The sequence below is a fragment of the Pediculus humanus genome, genomic scaffold, assembly GCF_000006295.1.
Source record: "Pediculus humanus corporis 1103172107855 genomic scaffold, whole genome shotgun sequence".
Taxonomy (NCBI): domain Eukaryota; kingdom Metazoa; phylum Arthropoda; class Insecta; order Psocodea; family Pediculidae; genus Pediculus; species Pediculus humanus.
The window spans coordinates 186715-198695 of record NW_002987435.1 but is presented as its reverse complement, the minus strand read 5'-3'; the positions used below and the strand labels follow the sequence as shown (position 1 = coordinate 198695).

Here is an 11981-nt window from a genome sequence, read left to right as displayed (position 1 = left end):
TTTTTAGGTTTTTTTCACTGTATATATTGACAAAAATTTTACTATTATTTAAACAAAAAAGTTTAAAGCACTCATAATGATGCGATCAAAGTCTGAAAAAGCAAAATCTAATGAAATTCAATGGGATAAATTTGGCCTTAATGAAATTTCTAATTCGAATAATTCCTCCTCATTTGACTTGAATCATGATGGATTTGAAAGAGGAGGTCATATAGCTTTAGAAGGAAATGAATTATTTGCAAATGAAGAGGTAATACATTTTTACATTAAATTTCTTTTTTCATTATTATAGTACAATTTTTTTTTTTGGGGTAAAAAAATTTTCATTAATTTGAACTAAATTGACAAGAACTTTTTTTTTTATTTGGTATTGTAACTTAGTGAAAATATGTTTTTTTTATTGTACAATTACAGAAACACAAACCTTGGTGGAAATCCAATTTTTTTATATCTGAGCCAGTTCTTTTTGGACAATGGGATGGTGTTTTCACTTCATGCCTTATTAATATATTTGGTGTCATAGTTTTCTTAAGATCAGGCTGGATAGTAGCTCAAGCTGGGATTTTAAATGCTATATTAATTGTTTTTGCTACAGGTATTAAAGTTAAACTGAGTTATTCAATTTTATTTTATAGTAACAAATAATTGGCCTTGAATGATGTTTTGGAACAAGTCTGTAATTATTTTTGTAATTTTTACTTTTTAGTATTATTATTAAATGTTTTTTTTAATTTCTTACATAAATTTTAATTTTCAGTATCTGTTGCATTGATATCAGTTTTATCTGCTGTTGGAATATGTGAACGATGTAGAATGGAAAGTGGAGGTGTATATTTTCTTATTTCACATGTCTTAGGATCTCGATATGGTGGTTCCATTGGTTTGATTTATTGTTTCGGACAGGTATGTTCTCAATATTCCTCTTGCTTATTATTGAAAATTTTATTTTTCTTACTCAGGCAGCATAAAAATATTTTAAAAACTTAATAGTTTGCAATAACAATTTTATTCATTTTAGGCTGTTGGTTGTGCACTGTATGTTTTAGGATTTGGAGAATCTATTGCAGGACTTATTGACATTAGCGTTTCTACTTGGGCAGTAAGAGGCTTTGCAAGTTTAGCAGTGATTTTACTCAGTGTGATCAATCTTGCTGGAGTTAAATGGGTTGTGAAACTTCAATTTATTTTACTTCTTATCTTATTGTTGGCTGGCTTAGATTTTGCTGTGGGTAGCTTTGTTCATACTTCTCCTGGTATGTATCAAATATTTTTTAACAAAAAACTGAGTTTTTATTTAGGAAAATTTAGTTACATTTACATGTATATATATTTTTATATAATTTTATTTAATTAAATTAAAAACCCAATGTAACTTCTGTAATTGAAATCAAAATAAGTTTTTTTATTTTTATTTTTTAAGAAAATTAGAAAAATCAAGTTAGTTTAAAACTATCTGAGTAATCTAAAGTAAAAAAAAATAAAATTTCAGAATCAGGATTTACAGGGTGGAGGAGTAATAATGCTGCGGAAAATCTGTATTCTGATTATAAAAATGGTTACAATTGGTTTACTGTTTTCGGAGTTTTTTTTCCCACTGTCACGGGAGTCATGGCTGGTATTAATATGAGTGGAGACTTAAGAGCTCCCTCTAAAGACATTCCCAATGGATCTTTAGCAGCTATATGCACGGGAACATTCCTTTACCTTACCTTTATATTGTTTTTGGGATCAACTTGTCGACGTGATGCGCTACTAACCGATTTTATGATGACTGCCAAAGTTTCCGTTATTCGTAAGTCGCCATATTCTGTAAATAAATATATCAGTAAAAACATTAATATTAGCAATTAAAATATTAAATTTATTTTAATAATTTATATTAATACAGAAGTTTTGCTGTTGGCCGGACTTTATGTATCATCAATGTCTTCGTGTTTGGCTGCCATGTATGGAACTCCTCGGGTTTTGCAGTCAATAGCTAATCAAAACGTTTTACCTGTTATAAAATTTCTGGGTCAAGGAGTAAGTTAATGAATTTTTTTTTTTTTTTTTTTTTTTTTTTTAATAATCAATAAATCAAAAATTTATTTATTTTTTATTAAAATAAGGATTAATTTTTACAGCGTGGTCCCAACAAAGTTCCATTATATTCTATGATCGTCGTTGCTACCGTAACTCTAACTTTTATTTTAATTGGTGATATTAATACATTGGGACCTGTTATAACTATGCCTTTTTTATTAACTTATGCATCCATAGATTACTCTTACTTTGCTTTGGCTCAAACATTTGATATTCAACTGAAAAATGAGCTACGTTTCAGGTAATTTAAAAATTTTTAAAATAAATAATTAAATAGAGACTAAGACTATACATTTAAAAATAGATACAAGGCATCACAAAGTAATTCGGAAGTCCATGGATACGGTGCAACTTCTAAAAAAGAAGATTCAAACAAAAATGGGGATATTCAACCCGTATATGCAGGAAATCGTTTTGAAAACGATTTAGATTATCTATTTCCTGAAAGAACTGAACATCAAACAAAGGAAAATGTAAGTATACAAGATGAAATTTATTGTACCACCACAATTTTTTTTTTTTTTTCATTAATGTTGTACAAAATTTATTTAATATTTGGCAAAGTGTTTTGAAACAGTCTATTGAATACTTCAAATAAAATTTAAAACGTATTTTAAACTTTTTGTTTAGAATTATTCAGGAAATGAAAACTCAGACTTGAACAATCATAGCATTAATAATGAAGAAAAACAAGTTCATTCTAAACCTAGAAGTTGGTATTCTCCTTTGTGTAACAGATGGCTTTCATTGTTTGGCGTAAGTTTCAAATAAAATGTTTAAATAAAAAGAAGTAGGTTTTGTATCTAACGGTGATTTTTTTTTTTTATATAGGCAATTACCAAATTCGTCATTATGCTTTTGGTTGATTGGATGTATGCGCTTGTTTGCATAATTGTTGTCGTAATAACTTGGTTTTATGTGGGAGCAGCAAATCCAGCGGTCAAACCAGGACTTGCACATCATTTTAGATTTTTGCTTTGGTTAAAAAGCATTTGCCTTCGTGTTGCTGGTAAAAAATGTGGAGAACTTGAACAAATGGTAGTACCGCCTTTACATCCTTTTGTGCCAACTTCAACGAATCAGTTAAATGAAGATAATGTTGATTTTTCTGATCGACGTAAATACCATCAAAGTAAAACTTTGACTGCTTCACTTGTAGATTTAGATAGTGATTAATTTAGTCTGGTAACAAAAAAAATTATTAATTTTTAAAATTTAAATAGACCCTAAACACTGAAAACGAAGTTACAATTCCATTGAAAATTTATTTGTAATTTTTCATTTTATCAGTATTTAAAAAAAAAAAAATTTTCTTAAGCCAAAAGGTTGTTTTTAACGGTTGTCTTGTTTTATTTTTTTTAAAAATTATGTCAAGTTCTTTAATTATCTATATTCATTAAAGCAGGGTCTTATTTTAAAAAAAAAATGAAAAAATTTTCAGACAATCATCTGTTTGTATACACCAACAAATTTTTTTAAGACTTTTTTTTCACTGTTTAAATTTAATTCTAAAAAAAAAACATGCATCAGGTTCCCGTGCCAGGCAGTGCCTAATCTATTACATAATATTTTGTTGTAGCACAAATAACTTTTCAAATTTCACTATCAATGTTAGAGAATTATAAATAATCTTTAAAATCTTTCTTTTTTTTTTAAACTTTAATATCAATGCACAAAGTGAATATTTTATTAACTATATTATTTATTTATATTGAATATAATATTTTATTGACTAAAACGCCTATAAAATAATTATTGAAAATTAAAAAAATTTTTTTATTTATTTAAATTTTTTAACATGATATTTAAAATAATTCCTACTTTTTGTAACGACTAATTTCTTATTTTTTTTAATTTATTAAAATATTTTGTTTATAAATCAATATATAAATATAATTATTATATATAACGCAATAAATTTTTTTGTAAAATTAAAAATTATTTTTTAATTTAAGATGTAAGTATGTAAATAAATTATATTATTAGCATACGGCAATTTATTATAATGGAAATTGTAAAAAATTTTATAAATTAATAATAATAATAAAAAAATATATATTAAACTTTTTTTTTCATCTACTAAGTCTAAGAAAAAAGGCATGTTTACATTCTCTAGAACCTCCGGGTAAATATTTTTCATAAAAATCTTGTATAAATTCTTCCATTTTAAAACCAAACTTTTGATATAGAAATATAGCCGGATTTGTAGCAGAAACGTGAAGAGTTATGTCACGGCCCATGCATGTCTAAAAAATATTTAATTTAAAAAACACTGTAATTGATTGGAGTAAAAATTTAAATAATAATATACCTGAATCAAATGATAAAGCATAAAAGAACCAATTCCAGCTTTCCTCCATTCGGGTCTAGTAAAAATAAATGAGACATACGCTTCGTTCACACTAACATCAGGTACGAGAAATGCAAAACCAACTATAAGCTTTTTGTAAAGTACAACACAACTGAAATCTGGGTATTGAAGACATTCGGATACTAAAAATAAGAATAAAATAAATTCCTTGACATTCACAAGAAATTCTGATTTAAAAATGTTATAAAAACTTATTAAATAGTTAAATAAACTAGCATCAAATACTCATTAAAAAAAAAATTACAATTTATTCCTGGCCAAAAATATCTTTGGGCTAAACTATTAATAGCTGGTATGTGTTGTGGTCTAACATAAGTATAGTCTATAGGAATTCGAGGAGAAGATTTTAAACTATTGGGATCAACTTTTTTTAATAATTCATCCATAAGTTTTAACCAAATTGGTACACTTTCATAATCCCGTCTAATAAATGGTTTTAAAACTCTGAAAAATAAAAAATTATAATATTACAAGTATGGACAAATTATAAAACAAAACATTAAATTAAAAAATTTTTTTTTTCACCTCTGAGTAAAAGGACTAACAAAACATTCATATTGTTCTGAGCTTCCCAACAATCTTGTTTTAAATGATTCAAACTTTTCTCCATCATTACTATTCAATACTGTTTGGTGTAAGTACCTATCAAGAACTCTATATTCAACAGTAGGTTTTGATAGCGACCATGACCGTTTTAATACCGAGTTTATATCAAAAATATTTAAATTTTTTTCTCTTTTCAGTCTTCTTAGTTTAAGTTTTCTGAGTAAACGTATATCAGCTACAGACATTTTGGACGTATTGTGTAATTTTTTAGATAAATTAAGAACAATGTTATCTTCTTTAAATTCATTAACGGATGCATATCTAAATTATAAAGAATCATATCTATATATTAAAATATTTATAAAAACTTATAAAAAAATTCAAATACTAACTTTCCTGAAACCATAAAACTTTTTTGCCAAGGTTTACAATTAGAGAATTCATTTTTAGTAAAAAGGCTTTTGCATGAATATCGAAAATCATTTTCCAAGTCAAATTTATTGCTCCATTGAGAATCTAAATTACTTCCTTCATTAATACTGGGCTCAATCTTGATTCCACACTAAAAATACAATTTTTTTTTTTTTTTGTACAAACAGTATGTATTTGTTTAATTTAAAATACAACTAAGAATACTTATTTTCTTAGAAATTCTAGTAATATTTTTAATAATTTATGTTTATAATTTTATGCAGATTGTTTTTAAAAAAATACCATTGTGTAAATAAAATTAAAAATATATTCCTAAGTTTCAATAAAAGTTGTATCAATTTAAAAAATTTCTTTTGTGCACATGCAATGAATGTGAAACTTCTTTAGAATAAATTACCCTTTTGTACATGCACTATATTTTTTATAATGACAATTATTTAAATAAAATAAAAACAGAAAAAAAGTACTTACATTTTGAAGCATGGAAAAATTTTGATTTTTTAAATCTAAATCAGACTCTACACTGGTTACTTCTATATCAATATCATCTGCTTTATCATCTTCTGCAAACAAATACTCTGAAAGTGAGGGTGTTGGTTTCACATAAGACCTGTAATAAATATAATTTTTTTTATTTTAAAAAGATTAAGCTCTATTTAAATTAAAATTTAAAAGATATATATATATATAGTAAAACCAAATATTTTTAAAATTGTTAATTGCAACTAGACTTTAAAAAGTAATAAGAATTTTACCTGGAATACATATTTTCTTGAATTGATGAATTATCGTAGGAAAAAAAATTTAACGTAGACAATCGAGCTTGATCTGATTCTTGGGTATTATTATCGGAGCAAGTAGATTCTTCCCCAAAATCATCAAGGGTTTCATGTTCTGATTTTAATTTTCTTTTCTTTTTTTTTCCTTTTCCTGAAAAACAAAAAACAATAATAATGTAATAAATTAACCTGTAATAAAAAATTATAGGTGTAAAACGTTTGAAATCTTGGTTCATAAAAATATATAAAAAATATAATATAATGATATAATAAATAATAATGTATTAAATAATAATATAATAATAATTTAATAATTATATAATATATATTATATTATATAAAAATATATTATATATTTAATAATAGAAAAAAGAAAATTTTATATTAATTTTAGATAAAATTAGATGGAAATAAAATTAACCTTTTGAAAATTATCAAAAATAAAACTTACGATCTAAGAGTGCACAATTTGGAAGCATGTCGGGCTTTGCCAATTTATACCATCCAGTTAAACCAGAGGGAAATTCAAAAAGACCATCACCGCAAAGGAAATATTCAGGTGTGAATGACTTTAAAGTAGTAGTAATCATTTGCTTCCAACTTTTTCTTTTGGTTCTATTAATGAAAACAATTTATTTATAATCTTAATGAAATGTATATTTTTTTAAATATGAACAAAATTCTTACTTCATATGAGGGAATAATATTTTCCAATTTGTGTTAACAAATTTTTTAATATGTTGATCACAGTGAAAGTAGCCATAACAACTTTCATCCAGACCTTTTTTAGTCAAATTGTAAAGTGTAAGCAATACAACATCAACCCTTAAAAAATAGTACTTATTATAAAATTATTTTAATTAAAAAAACTTTTTAAACATAATTTTAAAATTTTATAAATTATATTTACCATGCAATTTTATCTCTTTCTATATAATCTTCTTCACTGACGTTGCAATCTTTACAAATGAAAATAAAAAATACATCTCCTAATAACATATCTGTCACATTAGAGCTTTTAAGGCAATCGATGTGAATGTATTCTCCGCAATTATTACATTCAAGATATTCCAATAGTTCGTTTCTTTTACAATGCTTACAAATCAGCATTTTATTCGAATGATTTTTAATAGTAAATTGTACTTTAAAAAAAATAATAATAATAATATGTTTAATTTGAGTTAGTAAATTTTTAATAAAAATCAATACCTTAAATCTTCAAAATAATAAAAACTTTTCACTAAATTATAAATAATATTTAAAAAAAAATAATAGTAACAATCTCCGAGACAGATCCGACGGTTCTGATACTTCAAAACAAGACGTGTCTTTAGACATTCACTAAAGTCTTCTGCTATTATTGATTATAAAAATGTTTACCCTAAAAATTGTTAATCAATTTCTCTATTTATTATTATCTAATATATAAATAAGCTTTAAAGTGAATCGTAAATATTTGACAATGACGTTTTAAAATGTTTGTTATTTTTTATAGTTTATTAGAATATATTTTTATTCAAAAAGAAGTTATGATTCGACTTCATTTATACCTTTTGTTTTTCTGTGGTGTGTGCTTGGCATATTTGTTTTTATATTTTATAAAATATTTTAAAAATGAGTTAACCAATCAAATTAAGCCTGTTAAAAAAATTTATTCATTGCTACCTCAAGATAGTCACTTACAAATTGTTGAAGAAGAATATACAGGTATATATTTTAGAAAACCTGAGCTGTCCAAAAAAAAACACAATTTTGGTTAGTATTTAAAAAACATTTACATTTTTTTTTTTATTGTTAATTAATTTTTTTTTTATTATAGGAAAAATGTATTTTAGTTTCAGAGTTAGAAGCTATTAGTTCTATGAATGCTGCTCTAGAAATGAAAATTGAAGGGAAATATGATAAAGCATTCAAGTTATTTAAACATGCCACAAATTTAGCTCCAAAACACTCTGACATATTAAATCATTATGGAGAATTTTTAGAAGAAACCCAGAATGATGTAATACAAGCAGATCAACTTTATTTTCAAGCCCTTACCTATAGCCCTGAGCATGAGAAAGCTATTCAAAATAGACAACGTACTGCTCCTTTAGTTGAGGAAATGGAAAATGAAATTTTAAAGAGAATTGATAAAAAGAGAGATCAAATTTCAGCTATTCCAGACTCATTTATAGGATTGCAAAGAGCTAAAAAAGAAGCATATTTTCAGGTGAATTTAAAAATAAATCATTATCGTTTAATGCATGTGTCAGTTTAAATATTGAGGCTGAAAGTTAATAATTATTTGATTATTAATAATTACATTAAATTAATGTTAAATTAATCTGTAAGAAAAAATATTATTAATGAACAATGAATACATTTTTTAAACCAGTTAAAAAATATTAGAAAAAGTTTCAAAATGTAATTTTTAAATAAATCACAATTTATGTACTCTAAAAATAAAGTAGTTTCTTACATTTTTAATATTTTAAAAAAATCAACAATTTATTGCAGCATATATATCATACTGTTGGAATAGAAGGAAACACAATGACTCTTTCTCAAACTAGATCAATTGTTGAAACTCAAATGGCTATAGGAGGAAAATCAATTTTTGAACACAATGAAATCCTCGGTTTAGATGCTGCTCTAAAATATATAAATACAACATTAGTAAATAGGTAAAAATTAAGAGTAAGAAAATAATAATTTTCTTAAAAGTTTTTAACATACATTTCAAAATTACAATTTTTTTTTTTTTTTAAAGGCTTTACAAAAACTTTTTTACAATGTTTTTTTTTAATTTAAAAAATAATTCAAAGTAAAATAAATAAATATAAATAACGATTAATATTATTTATCTTATCATTTAGGTTTGGTCCAATTATGTTAAAAGATATTTTAGAAATTCACAAACGAGTTTTGGGTTACGTTAATCCTTTTAGCAGTGGAGAATTTCGTAGAACCCAAGTTTACGTAGGCGGTCTTATACCGCCATCGCCCAACGATATACCACCGTTGATGAAAGAATTTGAAACTTGGCTAAATTCAGAATCTGCCGTAAGAATGCATCCTGTTAAATATGCAGCATTGGCACATTATAAATTAGTTAGAATTCATCCTTTCGATGATGGTAACGGCCGAACTTCCAGGCTATTAATGAATGCCATACTTATGCAAGCAGGTTTTCCTCCAGTAATCATACACAAGCAGGATCGACACAGGTAATTAAATAAAAAAAAAAATTGATTAATTAAAATAAATTGAGCATTAATATTATTTATGTTTTTAGGTATTATGAATATTTAGAATTAGCCAACGAAGGAGACGTTAGACCTTTTTACCGTTTTATAGCAGAATGTACAGAAAATATTCTGGACACATTTTTATGGGCGACTCAAGAATACATATCAACGATTCCAGCTTTGGAAAATGATTCAAAAATAACTGATTTACAAGCATTAAATATCAATACAACTAATTTCAATAAAACATCTAAAACATATTTTTTACAAATCTATTTTTTTTTAATCCTTTCCCGCTTAGTTTAATCTTTTAAAATTGAATTTTAACTTTAATTAATTTTTTTCAATAACAGTAATAAATCGGGTAAAAGACCTGGAATAAATATTGGTAAACACGAAGTACAAGTACGTGACAAGAGTGAAAATAATAATAATACAAAAAAAAAAAAAAAGAAAAAACTCGATCAAAATAAGTAGGTACACAATAAACACAATAAAATTCAATAAATTTTTGATCGAATTTTTCCCAAAAAAAAAAATTTTATAAATAATTTTTTTACATAACATTATTCAAAATTAAACAAAATTATTTTAACAAAAAAAAAAATTATTACTCGTGACTTGCATTATTTATTAAATAAAATATTTTTCCATTAGATGATACGTAATTTTTTTTTAACTTTTAATAAAACTAAATAACGGCGAAATTTGTCAAAAAAAAAAAAACAAAAAAAACAAAAACAAAATAATTTTTTTTTATAAAATTATTATTTTTAATATAAATTAAATTATTGTTAAATAATGGAAAATATATTATTTTATTCATCCAATACGAAAAAGAACAGGAATAGATGATTATTATTATTATTTCTTTTTTTTTTTTTTTTTTTTTTTTTTTACTTTCGTTTGGGAACATCATTTATTTTAAATTAATTATTTACTTACAAATAATGGTTTAATTTTATTTAGTACGACATTAGTATGTATATATATATATATTTTTTTTTGTTTTTAAATAATAATAATAATAATTAATAAAAATATTTTTAATAATCATATTAGCGTTTTTTTTTTTTTTTTTTTTTTTTTAAACGATATCTTTTCAATAAATGCTGTATTCTACTATTTGTAGTATGACTTAAAAAAAAGACGAAAAATTGTATTATTTAATATAAAATTAAACTTAATAGTGCATTAAATAAATAATAAGCAAGGCACTCGTATGTTTACAACATCTTAAAAAGATAATAAAATAAAATAAATTAAATCAACTTGAGTTTATACATAAAAAAAAAAAAAAAAAAAAAACGAATGATTATATTATTATTTTATCACAATTTTATTAATAAATTTATTTTTATATAACTTAATTTTTTTTTTTTCCTATCTTATTGTTAAATTGAAAATTTTGGTAAATAAAATCGTAATAACAACAAATAATTAAAATTAAATAGATAAGAATGTGCAGTTAATTTATTATTTTGTTATTTTTAGTAAACAACGGCCATATATACAAGGCATTAGTTAAATTAATTATTAGAAACAAAAAAAAACAAAAAAAAATATTAAAAATAAATATTAAATTGCCTAATACATATATATATATATATATAAATATATAAATGCATTTATTAAATATTAAATAATTAAAACTATGTGTTCATAGCAGAAGTTGTGAGGAGAGAAGCGATGACAAATTATGTGTATATATATATATATATTTATGTATTTTCTTTCTTTTCTTTTTTTTTTTTTTCAATACGTTATAAATAATAAAATCTAATTTTTTTTTTTTCTTAAAATGAGTTTCAAATTGTTCAAATGCTTAAAAAAAAAAATATTAATATATATATATATATATATATATTTTTTTTTTTTTTAAATTAATGGATTAAAATTTTTTGTAATGTGAAAAATTGTCGTTAGTTGATATTAAAAATGGTGGAATGTTGGAATTAATTTAATGCAAATTTATATAAAAAAAAAAAAATATCCCAAATAAATAATTTTTCTTTTCATTGAAAAGAAAGTTGCTTCTTCAAATCAGATCATTTCTGTTCTGCACATGATTATTGATTATAAATTATTTTTTTATAAAATACTCAAAATCTAAAATAAAAAACTAAAAAACTGTAAAATTTCAATAAACAAACATTAAAGTTTACAAAAAAAACAAAATTTGAAAAAAAATATTTTTATCCTAAAACACAGATTTCACAAGAGAATAAAAAAAAAAATTTTAAAAGGAAAAAGAGTTTAAAAAGTGAAAAAAGAAAAAGTAAAAGCAAAAAAAAAAAAATAATGTTAAAGAAGCAACATAAAAACTTTTTTTTTTTTTTGCCGTCACCTTAATAATAAACTTTTATCGAAATTTTTTTTCCTAACATTTTCTTTTTTTTTTACATTATCAATTCGTTGCCATTGAAATTTCAATATTAATATAATAATAATAATAATAGTGTTAGATGTTATTTTATACGTAGTTTCATTTATTTAATTATTTATCCTTTACTAACGCAGAAGTTTATTAACAAAAAAAAA

At 23.4% G+C, this 11981-nt stretch overlaps 3 protein-coding genes across 3 annotated transcripts; 2 read left to right on the top strand and 1 right to left on the bottom strand.

Annotated features, from left to right (window-relative positions):
- Positions 1 to 76: 76 nt before the first annotated feature.
- Positions 77 to 3258, top strand: Phum_PHUM378460 (D-serine/D-alanine/glycine transporter, putative; the record flags this gene model as incomplete). Its single annotated transcript, XM_002428345.1, has 10 exons — positions 77 to 250; positions 415 to 595; positions 758 to 903; positions 1019 to 1253; positions 1490 to 1792; positions 1889 to 2022; positions 2124 to 2323; positions 2387 to 2555; positions 2713 to 2838; positions 2914 to 3258. The coding sequence occupies 10 exons, from the start codon at positions 77 to 79 to the stop codon at positions 3256 to 3258; spliced, it is 2013 nt and encodes a 670-aa protein (XP_002428390.1).
- An 896-nt stretch (positions 3259 to 4154) lies between these two features.
- Phum_PHUM378450 (uncharacterized protein) lies at positions 4155 to 7320 on the bottom strand (the record flags this gene model as incomplete). The annotated part of the gene is made up of 10 exons (XM_002428344.1): positions 4155 to 4328; positions 4394 to 4575; positions 4698 to 4897; positions 4979 to 5320; positions 5392 to 5561; positions 5903 to 6041; positions 6187 to 6361; positions 6662 to 6825; positions 6898 to 6991; positions 7158 to 7320. 10 exons carry the CDS (start codon positions 7318 to 7320, stop codon positions 4155 to 4157), a joined length of 1803 nt encoding a protein of 600 aa, XP_002428389.1.
- Positions 7321 to 7685: 365 nt separating this feature from the next.
- Positions 7686 to 9746, top strand: Phum_PHUM378440 (uncharacterized protein; the record flags this gene model as incomplete). The annotated part of the gene is made up of 5 exons (XM_002428343.1): positions 7686 to 7917; positions 8046 to 8422; positions 8710 to 8876; positions 9069 to 9419; positions 9488 to 9746. The coding sequence occupies 5 exons, from the start codon at positions 7686 to 7688 to the stop codon at positions 9744 to 9746; spliced, it is 1386 nt and encodes a 461-aa protein (XP_002428388.1).
- Positions 9747 to 11981: the final 2235 nt, after the last annotated feature.